This window comes from Leuciscus leuciscus, assembly GCF_965113295.1.
Source record: "Leuciscus leuciscus genome assembly, chromosome: 21".
In the NCBI taxonomy this organism is placed as follows: domain Eukaryota; kingdom Metazoa; phylum Chordata; class Actinopteri; order Cypriniformes; family Leuciscidae; genus Leuciscus; species Leuciscus leuciscus.
The window spans coordinates 12,586,116-12,605,528 of record NC_138745.1 but is presented as its reverse complement, the minus strand read 5'-3'; the positions used below and the strand labels follow the sequence as shown (position 1 = coordinate 12,605,528).

General features: G+C 33.9%; 1 protein-coding gene and 1 long non-coding RNA gene across 4 annotated transcripts in view; one reads left to right on the top strand and one right to left on the bottom strand.

Annotated features, from left to right (window-relative positions):
• Window positions 1-407: 407 nt before the first annotated feature.
• oplah (5-oxoprolinase, ATP-hydrolysing) overlaps window positions 408-19,413 on the bottom strand; it is a 52,778-nt gene continuing 33,772 nt past the window's right edge. For all 3 annotated transcript variants that reach the window (XM_082152681.1, XM_082152682.1, XM_082152683.1), the window contains exons 16-27: window positions 17,920-18,071; window positions 17,629-17,789; window positions 14,733-14,834; window positions 12,732-12,906; window positions 12,134-12,318; window positions 11,878-12,024; window positions 10,454-10,588; window positions 7,924-8,073; window positions 6,544-6,701; window positions 6,294-6,454; window positions 4,484-4,581; window positions 408-3,578 (exon numbers count right to left, since the gene is read on the bottom strand). In XM_082152681.1, the coding sequence (XP_082008807.1) occupies window positions 3,459-3,578; window positions 4,484-4,581; window positions 6,294-6,454; window positions 6,544-6,701; window positions 7,924-8,073; window positions 10,454-10,588; window positions 11,878-12,024; window positions 12,134-12,318; window positions 12,732-12,906; window positions 14,733-14,834; window positions 17,629-17,789; window positions 17,920-18,071 (1,744 nt within the window). In that variant the 3' untranslated portion in view covers window positions 408-3,458. The remainder of the gene's footprint in view (window positions 3,579-4,483; window positions 4,582-6,293; window positions 6,455-6,543; window positions 6,702-7,923; window positions 8,074-10,453; window positions 10,589-11,877; window positions 12,025-12,133; window positions 12,319-12,731; window positions 12,907-14,732; window positions 14,835-17,628; window positions 17,790-17,919; window positions 18,072-19,413) is intronic.
• On the top strand, window positions 4,558-5,216 carry LOC309485877. Its single transcript, XR_014201295.1, has 2 exons — window positions 4,558-4,685; window positions 4,802-5,216. It is a non-coding gene; the product is annotated as an uncharacterized lncRNA (long non-coding RNA).

Here is a 19,413-nt window from a genome sequence, read left to right as displayed (position 1 = left end):
TAGCAGTCAGACTGTGCTTAAAGTGTGTCCATTTTAGGTGGAATCCCATGGAAACATGTCCAGAAGCCTCCCGTATATAGCTTTATAGATTTCATCTTTAAAGTGTGTATACATGTTTTCAGTTTGCAAGGGAAAGTGGACCAAAGATTATTTTTTTATTTTTGGGGGGAAATGTCAATTACAAAGCAAAGAGACATTCTCACAGCAAATACATGTTTGTTGTTGTTATTTTGCTGTTGTATTTCGTCAGTCAAATGTTCGGTTCTTGAGTTCATGTGTTACTGCCAGACAGTAACATCATAACTTTTTGGTTTGAGAAGCCCTGCAAATCGCTATTTTACTTGAACCCAGTGATGAAATAGACTGGAATTAAAAAAAAAGAAAGAGATTAATAAATCAAATGCAACCTGATTTGAATTATTTTCTTGGTATTTTTAAAACAATATTCTGTATTTCACAAAGAAAAATGCAGTGGAACAACAAGAATCTATAAAAATTATATTTAAAACCACAGTAAATAAAAAGGCCCAATCAACACTGAACCTCATTTAAAACTAAGTTCGTTTTGCTCAGCATGCATCCTTTAATTCAGAAACTTCACCCACTATCCACATTGTTTTCATTGCGGAGACAAAATGGGCACTCTAAGAAAACTAACTGGACCTGAGAACAAAATAAGAATGAACAAATCAAATTTAAATAAAATCACAACTAATTGACCAAATCGTAAAATTACATATTATTGCTTTGAACATGATACAGAACATAGAAAATAGAATTGGTGGTAGTATTGCTTGAAAATGTACAATTATGAAAATAGAACTGTAGGATTATTAGTATTATTATTATTATTATTTTTTTTTTTTTGAAAATGCATAATAAAACGCTATATTAACTTTTTAAGGGTCAGGATCAAATACATGTATTTTTAAAAATCCTTCATGATGTAATCCATAAACAGCCTATGTATTTCCATAGCTGCTGTGAGTAGCCTATACTGGTATTACCAAAATAAATGAAAAGAAGAAGAAATGTGTGGAAGAAATTATATTCTCGGAAAAATAACAACCTTATAAAAAAAATTTTTCTCAAAATAAATCTAGTAGCCCATCATAAATCTCGTGTTAGACAAAGGACCTTTATATAAATAATGTTTTAATGAATAATTAATCAAATATATATCTAGCCTATAATAAAATGCACCAAAATCCGTCTTCTCCCCGAAATAGCAATGCGTATAGCGTAGCCTATCTCAATATGCATATTATTTTCTAATGCATACGCTATTGAATATCCAGACAAGTGATATTACAAGGAAAAAATTTAATAAGAACTATAAATGTCGCTTAAACTGAAAAGATCCGCCCATCCATTATCCAAACCGCTTGTCTTAGGCTATTTCGCGTTCTCAAAGCATTTCGTTTTCAATAAAACACACAATACAGAAAACAATCAAGTAGCCTACAAAAAAATATACAAATAAAATAAAAATAAAATACATTTTAACAAACACGCAACCAATATAACAAACAAAAAGTATAGGCTATTACCGCCAAATGGCCACATAGAGGCCATAAAAAGATTGGTAGTTTAGCATTAATTAAAGCATGAGCAGCTTCAAAATAAACCATCCATGTTAAACATATTAGGCCTATGTTATGCCAATGATATACGTTTGAAGATAAATTATTCATGCTTTCTGTCCGATTAGCTTGCTTTTAGATTGCCTTTTGTTTTGAACTTTTGTAAATAGGAAATCAAATCACATTTAAAAAAAAAACCGTCAACCAATGAATCTATTTCATATTAAGTGGAGGCATTTAAGTGAGTTAAATAAAACCAATAATAGCTAATAAAATAAATAAAAATAAAACATTTAGAAAAAGTAACCAAAACACAACACAATAATTCGAAATGGTAAAACGTATGAAAAATCAATACGGAAAATTCCTTCATTTTAGTAATGTGCACCATTTTTACAGACTTTAGAGTGTAAAGAGGTTTAGAAGTAAAAAACAACAAAAACAAAAACAACAACAACTAAATTGAACATAGGCTATTGCCTATTTGTCATGAGCCATAGCCAAGCCGTATATTTGGGGTGAAAAGCGCATCTACATGCAGGGGCAAAAGGCGCAATAATAAATGCCTTCAGTGCTTTCATAATCTTTACTTTTTAAAATTATTTTGTTTCTGTATTTTTAAAATACATTTTTATGTTAACATACCCTATATTTAATGACAGTAGCCAATATTTATTAAACAAGAATGAATTATTTTATTTACCAAAATAAACAGAAAATAGTACAAACTTTTCTAAAGTGATTGTTTTGAACAAGTATTAACTTAGACATTAAAACAATATTATTTTAGTTCAAGTAGCCTATACTGTATCAAGACTGTGTGTCCCATGCTGATGAGCCTTTTACCCCGTGATCCATGCTCCGTTTATACGATTTTTAAACAAAATGAACCCCTTTTCACATTTAAAAATGTGTTGCTCCATCAATGTTCAATAAACATACATTTTTATACGCAACCTTTCGGTCCCATGACTTCATCAGGCAAACACAAACAGACAATTACAAGATGTAGCCTACAATTTAAAACCTAACACGACCAATCGTTTCTTGGCCACATCTTGTCATTAACATATTAGAACGTAACGTAGGCTATAATAGAAGGCATTGAGAAAAGGGTTTCAAAAGCAGTAGCCTACACATAACAGAATATGCATTTAGGCTACAGCTTAATGGAATGTAAGTCGCTTTTTGATCTAGACAGCCTTTTGTTATGAATAATCTTGATAATTTAAGATTTAGAACTTTACATTTTGGTTTTCCTTTTGCATTTCCCCAACTTTTATATTGTCTCATTATGCATTTATTTGTGAGGCTAACCTTATAAAGCTTGTAAGTCTTCTTAATTAGCCTATCTTTTTTCCACCTATCTATTTATTTATGCACGAATATGTAGGCCTAAATGTAGGCTATTTGTTAAAATGCTTGCAGTTAGCGCATAACAGTTTATTTTTAATACACTCCGATGTTTGTGCTGGAAATGGCATACGCACAAATAAGAAAATGCTTTAGATTGAAGCGGGTGCTGAAGTCTATCTCAGCGTCTCGGACCATAAACAGGTTAACACCTCTTGCCAGTAGGCTACATACAAAATGTCACTCATAAGCGTAGGCCTACTGTAATTTCATTATCGATGATTCTTATCCAGTGCATGCTAATAGCATAACCTGTTATTGAAATACACTGATTGATTTTCTCATCACTTTATATAGCCTACTGTACATTAAGTATAACCAACCTTTGTAAAACACCATGTAGCAGAACAGAAAAAAATACACTTTATAAGAGGTTGCATTAGACTTTATTACAGCTTTCTTAAAAAAAAATGTTTCTATGTTCCAATGCTTTGTTCACTAAAATGAATCAATGAGGTCTTCTTAAACTGTGTCCTGTGGCTTATGCAGGCAACGACGTTTAGAGGGAATGGTTTGGTCTTCATCCTGTTCATCCACACCTCCATATCCACCTCCTCCAGGGGTGAACAGACTGAACATGTCCTGTCAGGAATGCCATAGGTTACGCAAGTACATTTTATCTATCTATCTATCTATCTATCTATCTATCTATCTATCTATCTATCTATCTATCTATCTATCTATCTATCTATCTATCTATCTATCTATCTATCTATCTATCCATCCATCCATCCATCCATCCATCCATCCATCCATCCATCCATCCATCCATCCATCCATCCATCCATCCATCCATCCATCCATCCATCCATCCATCCATCCATCCATCCATCCATCAACATTTTTAAGGCTTTGTTAAATGAACATTCAAATTACAGAATTTTCATTTATTTTAATTGAACTTCCTTGCATTCAAAATTGAGATAACAAACAGGATGCATTTCAGTTTTTCAAATGGCAATTCTGCATCCTGTTTGCTATTCAGGAACTGAATTGGAATTCAAATGGCATTCTCACTTCAGTTCTGAATGGCAAAGATGCCTGGGAAATTCTTTAGAAGTCAGCCATCAAATGGCATGAAGTGACCACTGTTTGTGCCCTTCTCTAACATTCAGTTTCTCACTTTTGTTTTAAGCAACCCCCCCCCCCCTCACCTGTCTCCTCTTATTGCTTGTTTTCTATGCTATATCTGTGCTTCGTTCTCTGCCAGTGTGTTCTGTCCTTCTTGCTGCTCACCTGCCTGTTTTTTCTTGTCTAGTTATGTTAATTTATTTGGGTTTTTTTTACACATATTTTTTCTCTGCCAGGTTGTTGTGGTTCCCTGTTCTTCTCCAGACCATTTGGACTGTTACAGGTGCTGTATCTTTATTATTGTTTCAATAAATTGAAGTTAAGCATTCTTCTGCTTTTGGGTCCTCTCTCAGATCATCACATTATTGATTTGGAGGTATTTAGAAGTATACAAAAACACACACAGTTTGTCTTACCCCAGGATCCAGGCTGATAGTATTCTTGGCCCCTAAATTTAAGACTCTGCCGTCCGTTCTATGTAACAAATTCAGCCCTGGTGCTCCATTTTTACCTCCTAGACAAGACAGAATTATGTGCATGTAGCAGTAAGCACATAGATGAAAGCATATATATTAGTGCTGTCAAAATTAAAGCGTTAACACGTGATTAATCTTTTCAGTTTAATGCGTTAAAAATATTTAACGCAATTAACGCAGCATCCGTTTGAAAAGCGCTTGAAAAGACAAAAACACAAAATTATGCCAAAATGCCCATTTTGTAGAGTATCCTCTGAGTTAATGAGTTAAATTAATTCTTAAATGAACAGTAAAGATTTGTGAGAAAATGGGATGCGTGTCAGATCCATGTCACACGTGGCAGCTCTTAAAGTGACAGCAGCCTAAATAAACCTGCTGCTGTCTGTCATTAAAGGAGTAGTTCACTTTAAAATGGGGTGGTGGTGGCGCAATGGATAAGACACATGCCTTTGGTGTGAGAGACCCGGGTTCGAATCCACTGTGAGACACCAATGTGTCCCTGAGCAAGACACTTAACCCCTAGTTGCTCCAGAGGCGTGCGACCTCTGACATATATAGCAATTGTAAGTCGCTTTGGATAAAAGCGTCAGCTAAATGAATAAATGTAAATGTAAAATGAAAATTAGCCCATGATTTACTCACCCTCAAGCCATCCTAGGTGTATATGACTTTTTTTCTTTCAGACGAACACAATCAGAGTAATATTAATAAATGTCCTGGCTCTTTAGCTAATTATTTTACTTTATAAAGTTTTAAATATGAATATTTTTCTTTTATTAAACCCCCGGAGCCGTTTGGAGTTCGTTTATGATGGATGGATGCACTTTTTTGAGCTTCAATCTGTTGGTTGCAATCCACTGCCATTATAAAGCTCGGGAGAGCCAGGACATTTATTAATATAACTCTGATTGTATTCATTTGAAAGAAGAAAGTCATATACACATAGGATGGCTTGAGGGTGAGTAAATCATGGGCTAATTTTCATTTTAAAGTGAACTACTCCTTTAAGGATAATCAAAGGACAAAAGAAAAGAAAATCACTCACTGCTCTTGACTGAATAACTTTTGTAGCTTTAATAAGGATTAATCTGTATTTAATTTATAACTTATGCAGTGAAGACTGTGATACTTTAATAGTTTAATAACTGTTCTGTACATATCCTACCTGTCAGACCTACCTGAAAATCTTAAAGCACTGTTTACAAGGTTACATGGGTCAAAAATGACAAAAACTTTTTGTGCATTTTGACAGGGCAAGTCAAAATCTGATCTGGCCAAAAAAATTGAGCCCTGATTTATTGAAGGGCATTTATTATAATGGGTTATTTGAAATGTGATTGTTTTAATCTAACTTAATTTAAAAGTTGTAGTATATTTTAAAGCTAAATAAATGTTCAAATGTATAGCTCTCAATTATACTGTAATGCTGAATGGCTATAATTAATGGCTAAAATTGAGAAATAATCTATTACATAGAGAAATCAATATTGGTATCGGTGATGCATTCCTTCATAAAAAGATGTCATTAAACAAATATAATAAAGGCTACAGTCTTTATGTTGTTTCTACATTACATTAATTTGGAGTTTAAATCTGAAATGAATAAAATACAAAAATATACTAAAACCTTTAATGTTAGGTGTGATTAATTGCGATTAATTACAGAAAATTAGCCGTTAATTAGAAATGTTTTCAATCGATTGACAGCACTAATATATATATATATATATATAAATGCAGATGAAGCTACCATGTAGGCCGTAGGGTCGTGTAGAGCGCCTCTCTGTCAATACTGACAGAACCACTGGACTACGAAATCGAAGTTTCCGGATCACACCATCACCGCCATGGTACAGACCTTTCCCTCCAGAACCGGTCCGGAGAGAAAACTGCTCAAGAATCACTGGATACCTGAGACGACGACATCAACTCGACTTCAAATATCTCTTTCACGTTGTTAATGAATGTAATGTTTCTATAATGCTGTTAAACACTCAGACCTGCTCTCCAGGATCTCAGGGTCGGTGATGCGAGTGTTGGTCATGTGAGTGTGAACGCCCCCACGCCCATTCCAGCTTGGCCCCGCCCCCGCACCACCGGCAACCGTCTCATAGTAACCGCTTTTCTCACAGCCGAACGACACGTTGTTCATGCAACCCTTAAAAGAGAATATGAGAGAAAGCACAAAGTAGGATCATAAATGGCATCTAAATTGACTCAAATGGCCATTTCATTCCTTGCCACAGATGCCTTTTGCTTACACTAAATAAAGATATTATGTACTATGTACAACATTTTATGTATAAGTTTTATGCCATGCAATAGCCTCATCACTTCTATGCATAACCAAATGGTAATTAGGCTTGTCGCCACACCAAATTGTTTTAAAATTGAACAAAACCTTACATGTTTCATAATTCTCAATATTACCACTTAATGAATAAAAACATTATTTAATGAATATATAATTAATAACAAATTATACGATTACTACAAATATATCCAACTTTACCTGAATATATACAGTACACTCATGTTAAGCGTTATGTACTGCTTGATTGTAAAATCTTCAAAAATGTTAACTATATAGTCCAGCGATATATTAAAAGTTGGTTATATGTCTTTCTTCACCTGCAAAGATACAGTATTCTCATGTAAAGCAACACATACAATACAGCAAATATCGGCTGCATGATTGTTTTTATCGTCCCAAAATGTCCCCAACTATATTATCAACAAATTTGTAACTATTTTATGTTTTGGTGAGTTAATTGCTATTTGTATAATTTACATTCATTTTCATATGATCTACTTACACCCAGTGAAAGGTATGTTTAGGGCTGGGGTTAGGGGTATATCTATATAACTGCCTGATTGCTTGTATTGTTGCAAAATGTAAACTATATTATTGCCCAGCTCTAATCTGCTAAATGCGAATAGAAGGCATGAATATATTAAGATATTCTAAACATTAAAATTATGATTTTCTGTAAAGATGCTTTAAGACAATGTCAAGTCAAGTCAAGTCAAGTTTATTTGTATAGCGCTTTTCACAATACAGATTGTATCAAAGCAGCTTCACAGTATTAAATTAAAATAATACAACAAAGTTTGTTTCAAGAGGAATTTATTGATTGATAAAATTAAATTAAATATCCCCAAAATATCCCCAACTGAGCAAGCCAAAGGCAACAGTGGCAAGGAACCGAAAAACTCCATCAAGTGACCTAATATGTGTATTGTGAAAAGCGCTATACAAATAATTGGACTTGACTCAAACAGCCAAAAGCGTATGGTCTGAAATCCAGGTCTGGATTTTTTGCTTTGCGAGTTCAGAAGCTGCTGTAGATACAGATCATTCTGTTTGATAAAACACACACCTGTGAGGCCGCACACACTTGGAAGGCTCTGAAGATGACGTCCACCACTCTCTGTGAGGTCAGCACATTACCGCCCACTACTGCAGCATTCTCAGACGGCTGCAGGATCGAGCCGGGGGGGATGAGGACTTTAACAGGGGTCAGACAGCCCTGGAACACAAAACAAATCATGACACAAAATGGCAAATAATGATATTCAAAAAGATTTATTAAATTAGAAATTATATTTGTAAAAAGTGCAATAACACTTTTATTTTATAATGTTCTTGTTACATGTTACAAGTCAAGTCACATTTATTTATATAGTGCTTTTTACAATACAGATTGTTACAGAGATAACAGGAAAATAATGCAAAATAGTTTGTTTCCAGAAGAAAATAGCGTCACAGTCCAGCTTATATAACTTTAATAACTTTTTTTTTAAACAAAAATGAAACATCACTGTTACTTATTTAGTTCATTTATATTTATATTTATATATATATATATATATATATATATATATATATATATATATATATATATATATATATATACACTGTATATATAGCCGCTCTGGAGAAAACCGTGATGTCATCATCCAGCTCAATTCAGTTCTTGTATAATAGTGTCAATGCAGGCAGATCAATATTATTGTTGAATATTACATTAAATGTTAAATTTAACATTATTTTTTTGTACTACACAGTAATAACAGTTAATTATGCATAATTACAACCCTAAACCCTATAGTAAGTACATGTTGTTAATTAATATTACTCAGTACTTATTTGTGTAACACTGTAACAATGACACACATAAACTAGAGTAACCTAACACACATATTCTGAATGTGCGAAGATAAGTGTCATTTTAAACTCATTGAAACCATAAACGCCGAATTGTCTATGATGATATTAGGTTAAAATGCATCTAAATGCATGAGTGAATTTAAGTGACAGGTAAACTACCCACGCAACTATGTGTATAAATATTAGTGCAACAAGTCAATGTAAACAAAAAGGGGAGCAGACCCATGGCAGTGAGGTATAGCAACTGATGTCATTGTTCTTGCACACCAAGCATGCATGCTTGAGCTTCCGTTTACCATATTTGATGTGCTCTATATATGTGCTTTGATCAATGTTTATATTTGAATAAAAGATAAATATGTTCATCATATAAAGCAATTGTGTCTCTTCAAAAGGCTTGGATTAAACTACTTGTTTCATATGGATTACTTTCACGATGTCTTCATGAACATTTTGAAACTTGAAAATGTTGATTACATTACACTTTCAATGGATGGGCAAAAAATAATCTGTGTTCTGAAAATGAAAGTCTTATGGGTTTGGAACGAGACAAGCGTGAGTAACTAATGAAAGAATACATTTTTTTGGGTGAATTTTAACGATAAAAGACAGGATGCTCTATGTCTCTATTTCTTGTGTGAACAGCAGATATGATGTATTTACCAGAAATTTTACAGTAATTTATTGAGTTTAATGTGTGCAAGTGGCTATGAGACCAAATATGTGCATGTGTGCACACACATAACACGCACAAACCACCGCTGTCGGTCAGTCTGTTTTCAACATTGATAATAATAATAAATGTTTCCTGAGCAATGATGCTGAAAATTCTTTATGGTAACTAGTTGTAAACAAAGACAAAAATGTTTTTTTAGCAGTGACGGAAAAATCTGAAAGCCGTCCGTCATTTTGGCAGATTACACAGGGTGATTTATTGTAAATTGTGTTCTCAACCCTGACCACTTCGTACGGATTTCGGTAAGTTGGACTGTATCTTTCATCATATTTTCTGATGTTCATTTATGTTTATTTCATTCTGTAACATAGTAAAGTGGAAGGGATGATCGTGTTCACTCACGCTCCGCTTCACTTAAACTGAGGCGTTACAGTGATCTCTTGCGTTACATTAAAGGGCACCAACACAGCATTTATTCTTTGAAAGCTGAGACTTTGTTTCAAATCAAAAGTAACAAAGCACAAAGATTATTGCGATATATTGGACCAACATTCATGATGAAACCTGAAAAGTGACCCACAGTCTCTGTTCAACTTTCTCTTCATAAATAAATGAATGAATAATCTAGCCTATATGTTTGTCCTGTAAGTTCATGGATGGAAATGAAAATGTAAACAAAAACAGCCTATTAAATGGCTTATTATCATTAAAATATGAAAATTGAAATGACTGGTGATAATAGATTATGGCCATTTTTTTATGACCCTGTGTCAAAATGACAGACAATGCGGAAGTCTAACGCGACCTCTGATATATATATATATATAATTTACTGTTATCATTACTATACATGTAAGATGTGTAACAGGGATACTGTAAAATAAAGGGTTACCTAAAATATATTTAAATAGGAAAGGTTATTTTCAATTGTAATAATATTTCACATAATTACCTTGTTTTTCCTCTTTTTTTCTCTGTTTTACTCCACTAATGTAGCTTTAGAGAGCATAAGACACTTTTTTCAACAACATTTTATTGAGCATAATCCACCAAAGTGTGTCACCTGGTTGAGGGGGATGTCCTGGCCCACCATGCATCTCAGACAGTATATGAGGGCCGAGAGGGTGATGGCACGAGGAGCATTACAGTTGCCCCACACTTCTGTCCCAGTGCCGGTGAAATCAAACACTGCGCTGCCCTGCAGACAGACACAAAGATGGACAGAGGTATTGATCATCACTGTACTGCACCTTTGTCTGTCAAATTGTCTGCAGAAAACTGCAAGTGCAACAGTTGTACTGTTTGTACAGTTTTACATTCTTTACCATTAAATGAGGACGAGCATGTTCTTACACGCTTTACTGTCCGCTGTCATGCCTGCCATCAATTCTCAGAAGAAAAGGTTCTAGATAGAACCTCAAACTGAATATTTCCATTTTGCATAAAGGCTCGTCCTGACAGTATGCGAGTCTTCACAGACTTCAGAGAATGAGCTCCAGTGTACATAAATGTCGATCAGATGGGGTGCAATAGAATAGGAGTGCAATAATTCTGACTAAAATATACTAATTGTATTTTTTTAGATAATAGACTATTGTAAATTAGTATAAATGTAATATATTCAGATGAGTGAATGAATTTTCCTTCAACTTTGTACCAGTTAACATTTAGTCTGTGCTTTAGCTTTTCTTTATTAGAATTCATCATTTAAAAATTAATTGATTGTAACTTCTACTTTCAAATGGTAAGCAATTGGTTTATTATTATTTTTTTGCACGTTTAATCATACATGGCTTACATTAATACATTCAGTATATTTGCTTTCATTGTTTTCAAATTGTACATTGTTTGGAGGACAACACTGGGCAGGAAGTAGAATAACAATTTTGTAAATTACAGATTAAAATTTTATTTAAAAAAAATTTATTTACATTTTTTATTTTTTTTTGTATAATTAATGAATCATCTTTCTTTGTTTATCTGATTAACCAATTAATCGAATAAATAATTAACATATTTATCGTTAGTTGCAGACCTACATGTAACAGAACCACATATGCACACATCAATCCGCAAATGCAACAAATCCTTGTGCTTGAAGAATGAACAAATGAACAAATGTCATGCTGTATGTGTAATTTAACAAGTAAAATGCATTCATAAATGCAGCCATTTTAATCGGTATTCTTCCACAAGAATGTATGTTCTACTTCATATTTTAAACCTAATAAACTTCAATTTGTGAAATGTTTTGATTGCAAAGTATTTAAAATAAATGCCACTTGTTTTGATATTTTGTTACATAATGTAAAGAGATTTATACATGTTTAAATGCTGCTCAAGCGTCCAAATATCTCAATATTAAGTACAGTATGAAATCTAGAAGGGTGAAAGGATCAAAATGCAAGTAACAACAAAAGAAGTTTCAGTTCTAATATAGAAACTGATTTTAATTTGAAAATGTAAAAAGTTACAATTATTTCTTACCTGTTGTTCATTGATCTGGACCTTCAATCTGATTGGTGTCCCATCGTCCATTTGATCTTCTGCTTCAACCTCGAGGGAGCCTGTTTCCTGTCGCCGCCGACGGGCGAAATCTTTCAGCATGTCACGAACTGCAAGCTCTGCGTTACTCTAGATATACACAGGGCGTTTCATTGATCAACATATGGCAATCCCTGACATAAACATCAAGCTGAGATTTTCACCACCCATATTTAATACATCACACCAATGTCCACACCTGAATGTACCCCATGTACGCCTGGACGACCTCCAGGCCGTAGCTGGTGATTATCTCCCCCACAAGCTGACAGCCCCTCTGATTGGCTGCTACCTGAGCTCGAAGGTCCGACAGGTTGTCACGGAGATTGCGTGTCCCAGAACATCCTGGGTATTGAGCAGGTGCCATGAGGGCTTCTGTCACAGCTGATAGACATAAAGATGACAATGAATAATGACAAAAATGAAAATAAACACCACCAATCTTATATAGACTGACCATGGAAATACCCGTGTATAACAATAGTCAAGTCAAGTCAAGTCAAGTTTATTTGTATAGCGCTTTTCACAATACAGATTGTATCAAAGCAGCTTCACAGTATTAAATTAAAATAATACAACAAAGTTTGTTTCAAGAGGAATTTATTGATTGATAAAATTAAATATTAAATATCTCCAAAATATCCCCAACTGAGCAAGCCAAAGGCAACAGTGGCAAGGAACCGAAAAACTCCATCAAGTGACCTAATGGTGTCCTAAAACTCCATCAGGTGATAATAATTGACAATATGGTGATAATAATTCAGTAGCCTACTATCTGTTACATTGTTTTTTCTAACCTTTCTCCTGAAAGACTCCACCCGTAACCAGTTTAAAGGAAGTGAAGACAGCACCCTCCTGCTGTAGAGAGGTGGAGTGGGGGGGCATGGAGCCTGGAGTGATGCCCCCTATATCAGCATGATGCCCTCTACTGGCCACAAAGAACACCGGTGCACTCATGCCATCACGAAACACCTGCAGAAGACAGAGCCAATCGCATCAAGTTATGCTGCAAATGAATGTCTAACTTAATATCTGCATATATATATATAACATAGATATATATATAGTATATATACAATATATATATATATATATATATATAGATAGATAGATAGATAGATAGATAGATAGATAGATATTTAAATATTGTGATATATTATTACAATTTAAAATAATTGGTTTTCAATTAATTATACTTTAAATTATCATTTATTTCTGTGATGCAAAGCTGAATTTTCAGGATCATTACTCCAGTCTATCACATGATCCTTTAGAAATCATAATCTAATCTAATATAAGGATTCATTATCAAAGTTGGAAACAGTTCTGCTGCTTAATATTTTTTCATAACCTGTGATACTTTTTTAGGATACTTTGATGAATAAAAAGAGAAAAATTAAATAAAAAAAAAGAAGCAAATGTTTTAAAAATAGAAATCTTTTTTAATAACAATATACACTACTGGTCAGTAATTTGGGGTCAGCAATTTTTTTCTTTCTTTTTTTGAAATAAATCAATACTTTTATTCAGCAAGGATGTGTTAAATTGATAAAAAGTGATAGTAAAGAAGATTTATATTATTAGAAAATATTTTTTTATTTTGAATAAATGCAGTTCTTTTTCATCAATTTCATCTATTCATCAAATATATTAGGCAGCAGAACTGTTTCCAACACTCATAATGAATCAGAATATTAGAATGATTTCTAAAGGATCATGTGATAGACTGGATGTCACATGTGACACTAAAGACTGGAGTAATGATCCTAAAAATTCAGCTTTGTATCACAGGAATAAATTATTTTTTAAAGTATATTCAAATAGAAAACTATTATTTTAAGTTGTAATAATACTTCACAACATAAAAAAAAAAATCTGTATTTTTTATCAAATAAATGCAGGTTTGATGAGCAGAAGAAACTTCTTCAAAAACATAAAAAATAGTAATGTTTCCAAACTTTTGACCTGTACTATATATATATATATATATATATATATATATATATACATACATCTATATATATATATATATTAGTGCTGTCAATCGATTAACAAAATTAATTGCACATTTTTCTTTAATTAATTGCACCTATCATTTAAGATTTTTATATATTTTTGTAATACTTTCACACTGAATCTCCAAAATGATGTAGAAACAACATAAATACAGTATATTTTAAATATTTGTTTCATGGCATTTATTTACTAAGCACTATGAATAAAGGCCAGTATCACTGATACCAGTACTGCTACCGATGTCTCTATTAAATTATTTTTTTCCAAAATTTTTGTCATTAATTACAGCCATTCACCATTACACTATAATTGAAATCTATCAATTTAAACATTAAATAGGCTTTAAAAAAATATAACAGCTTTGCCATTACAGGAATAAATTACAGAAAATATATTACAGAAAAACAGTTATTGACAGTTAAAACAGTTATTTTAAATTGTAATATTTCAAATATTTCAAAACCTATTTTAAATATTTCATAATATTACTGTTTTTACTGTATTTTTAATCAAATAAATGCAGCCTCTGTGAACATAAGACACTTCTTTAAACATATTAAAACATGTTATTTATCCCAAATATACCATTTGAAATTGTGTTTGTTACCCTGAATGACTGTATTGCAGTAATGATGTCAAAAGTAAAGCATCCAGAACATTACAGTAATGAAAAACAGGGATTCATTTTCAATTTTGGTGTGAAAATGAGTCAAACATGTTGGTGACAGCCTTAGCATATCATTTAAAATGAAACTGCATAAAGTTCATCATGAGCAACCTACAGGAGTGATGACGGTGAGGTCTGGTAGATGACTGCCGCCCGCACACGGATGGTTACTGAGAATCACATCTCCCTCCTGCATGCTGCCTCCTGACGCCTTTATCTAGCATAAATCAAACTTACAGTTATTACAACGCTTTCGTATGTTAATTTATTCAAAATACAACACCAAGCATGCACATCTGCATCATTCGGATAATAGTGTAAAAACATCTGAGAAACAGAAAATTCTGATACATTCAAATTCACAACTTCACAAAAACTGATCATCTGCTAAGAGTGAGCAGATGTAAGTGTGCTATCAGGCATCTCTGAGTTTCCTTGAGTCAATCTAAACATGCCACAATATATTAGGCTGTGTGTATGTAACAATCATTGACAATTATTGATAATGCAAAGCGAAGAAGCTGTTGCACCTCACGTGTGCATTCATTTTCAATAGTTCAAAGGGTGAATTATTCCGCTTATACCATGGTTTTGCATTTAAAATGTTTTTTCTCAAAACTCAAAAACTTTTTGTTAGGTTTTCAGCACAGATTAAGCATATCTAATAGGAACAGCTCAGTCTGACAAATTCTGTGTGTGTGTGTGTGTGTGTGTGTGAGAGAGAGAGAGAGAGAGAGAGAGAAGAGAGAGAGAGAGAGAGAGAGAGAGAGAGAGAGAGAGAGAGATATTTTGTGTTATTTCCAGTATGTGTTCTCAGTATGTGTTCAGTAGTGTGTGTGTGAGACTTTGAGTGTGCCATTGAGCGTGTTGCATACACATTAATATGACGATAATAACTATCAAACATCCGTTTATGGTAACACTATTTTACAGTATCTTTGTTACACGTTACATGCAGTTACTGTAGTAACAACTATAAATTATGCATAATTACATGCAACTTACCATAAACCAAACCCCAGACCTAACCCTAACCCTATAGTAAGTACATGTAGTTAATTATTATTGCACAATACTTAAATGCATAATTACACTGTAACACTGACACATTAAAATAAAGGGTTACACTTTATTTTAAGGTGTCATTGTTACAGTGTAATTATATATTTAAGTACTGAGTAATAGTACTTAACATGTACTTACTATAGGGTTAGGGGAGGATTAGGATTTGGTAGAGGGTTAGTTGCATGTAATTATGCATAATTTACTGTTATTACAATGGTAAGTACATACAAACATAATGTAACAAGGTTACAATATAAATAATGTGTAACCCTGTTTATTATACAGATTAGTTTTAAAGGTTTAAAAGCAAACAATAAACAGACTATGCAAGAAATCACATTGATAAAAGACTTTGAAATGATCTGATATTTCTTCGGTAGTGATGTCAAAACAAGCATTATCTGGTGTCCTAAAAATGACTGTATGAATTTTCATTCTCTCATGTCTAAACTGTTGATACATTCTTTCATAATGTTTTATCAATAAAACAGTCTCTTCATTGTCCAAGAAGAGCTGTTGCTTAACAGCCGTGACTGGAACGTCCTACTTCAGATATTTTGTGACATTTTCATGCACAATGAATGAGAAGGCAGAAAGCAGGGCAAAAGTTGACGTAATGAGTGACAACCAGTGTTGGGGGTAATGCATTAAAAGTAAGGCAAGTTACATAATCAGATTACTGTAATATAACTAATAATGTAACACATTTTAAATTTACAATTAAAATATCTAAGTTACTTTTTCAAATAAGTAATGCAAGTTACTTTGTTTTCCTATTTATTGACTGAGACCTCTTCTGTCCCCATGTTGAGAGAAGTGAGATGATGCATTGTAAATATGTGAACCTGGATCACAAAACCAGTCATGAGTCACATGGGTATATTTGTGGCAATAGAAAATAATGTATTGTATGGGTCAAAATTATCGATTTTTCTTTTATGCCAAAAATAATTAGGATATCAAGTAAAGATCATGTTCCATGAAAATATTTTGTAAATTTCCTACTGTAAATATATAAAACATTTATTTTTTGTGAGTGAATGCAGCACTATCGCGAACATAAATGGATAAAGTTTAAAGGCGATTTTCTCAATGTTTCAATTTTTTTGCACTCTCAGATTACAGATTTTCAAATAGTTGTATCTCTGCCAAATATTGTCCTATTCTAACAAACCATACACCAATAAAAAGCTTATTTATTCAGCTTTCAGATGATGTATAAATCTCAATTTCAACAAACTGACCCATGTGACTGGTTTTGTGGTCCAGGGTCACATATGTATGAGTAATATGATGAGTTATTGTAGATCTAAACTAATTGTGAGCATGCATTTATTCATCTCTCTTGCACAAAAACATATTCAGTATTCCTCAAAATGAATAAAAACAGTGAAATGCAAACCTGCGATAATTCAAATTTAAACTACATAAATATACTTTATGTATTTCATCTCACTTTATTAACCAATGTCTTTGCTGATGACATTCGATGATCCAATTTAACCATACTGAAGCATACTGAAGCAAAAACTACTTTAGATAATTTTCTCAGATAAGTTTCTTTTTGGTTTTTATTACTGAAAAGTGTTGAACTTTATTCTCCTGCGTCCTATTCTTCTGCAATCCAGAATGGCAGCACAGCTGAAAGGTTTGTTGAATTTGTATTTCCTTCAGCCTGAGGTTTATTCATTTCACTTTTGATGTGAAATGGCCTTTACATTAGCCAAATATACATATATATTTTGTTATTATAAAACAAAAAAGCAAGCCCAGCCCAGGTTAGAAAAAGAGTAGTGTAAAAAAGTTATGTAATTAGTCACTTTTTTTTGGGACTAACGAAATATTGTAATACATTACTTTTTTAAAAAGTAACGTAACCCAACACTGGCTACAACAATCAAGAATTCAACAATTGTAATTTGTTGTTTATTTGTGTGTTTGTGCACCTGGAACTGTACAGTCTCCTGCATGGCCCCTAGATGAACAGGGATGTGAGGAGCATTAGACACCAAACCTCCATCTGGACCAAACACAGCACAGGAAAAATCCAGACGCTCCTTTATATTGGTGGATATGGAGGTTCTCTGCAGGACACGACCCATCTGCTCTGTGTTTGAGGAACCAGAAAGCATCAGTGCACTTACAGATAATAACATAGACAGCCCACTATACACTGATCAGAATTTCACATTTACACACTCTTCATTCATTCCAAACTTTTTTCTGTCCCATCAAACCTGCGATGCTCATGAAGCGATGGGAGAAGATGGACAACTGGATGGTGTTGAGTTCAGTTCCTACGACACACTGCGTTCCCATACCGACATCAATACACACATCATCATCTTCTGTCAGATGAGCCACACACGCCGGCTCCACGAGAATCGTGCTGGCAAAAGAATAAATATTATTATTATTATACATAAAAAAAAATGTTTTTATTGAAAATGTATGGTTACAGAAACAATGAGAATATTTCTAAATGTCTTAGTTAGATCAACCCTCAATTGGCAAATTCACAGATTACGATGGAAGAGCTGGAGACAGAAACAGATAGTGACAGCTTCCCTTTGAAAAGACATCGGCAGTTTAGAGCAGAGTTAAACCAACTACTTTACTGGAAGCTTGAAGAGGGGCAAAAGCTGTCACCATTATGTTCTGTTCATAGACTTTTAGTTGTTTTCATTCCTCACTTGTTTCCCTGTCTGTTTCCCGCCACTAATCTGTTACCATGGACACTGATCACTTCCTCACAGCTGCCTGTCGTTTGTGTTAATCATCACTGTGTATTTAAGTTCCTGCCTGTATTCTGTTCATGGTCCGGTATTGTTTGTTCATGTCTCACCTGTTCGTCTGTTCCTGAGTTTATATTATTAAAGAAAGTGTTTGAACTACTTTCATCTCCGTCTTCCTTGCTACGAGCCGTGACAAAAGCCATCATAACATTTATTGTTATGGGCGTGGGGGGGTGTAGTCCCACAAGTTCATGAAAACTTAAATTAAACATTCAAACGTTCAAAAGTTAAGCCATGTTTAAGAATCGTTTGGCTTGGAGATAGGTGCTAGGTCCTAAGCGTGATGTTCTGCTGATGATGCTTCTGTACCTCTTCCCTGATGGCAGAAGAGTAAAAAGGTGATGTGCTGGGTGGTAGGGGTCGGTGGTGATGTTTCTCGCCTTCCTGATAATTCTGCTGTCATAGTGAGAGGCTCTGGTAGGCAGACTACAGCCAATGATCTTGGAGGATCTGCGCACTACTTTCTCTAGCTGTTGCTCATCCTGACTGGTCACGTTACCGTACCAGGACAGGATAGAGAAGGTCAGCACGCATTCTATGACGGCTCGGTAGAAATGAGTCATGCCTTTCTGGCTAACCCCAAATTTCCTGACTGAGGAAATAGTGTCTCTGATGGGCTTTGCTTACAATGAGACTGATGTTCAGGTCCCATGAGAGGGACCGGTGTATGGTGGTGCCCAAGAAGCAGAAGGAGGAGACCCTCTCAACAACCTGACCATTGGTGGAGAGGGGAAGGTGCTGGACTGCCTTCTTTCTAAAGTCCACTATCATCTCTTTGGACTTAGATGTATTGAGGATTAGGTTATTGTCCTCGCACCACCTCACCAGCTGTTCCACATCACCCCGGTAAACAGATTCATCCCCATCAGAGATAACAACATTTATTATAGGTGTACGATAGTGATTCAGGATAAGACAAAAACGCGGTTAGGAAAA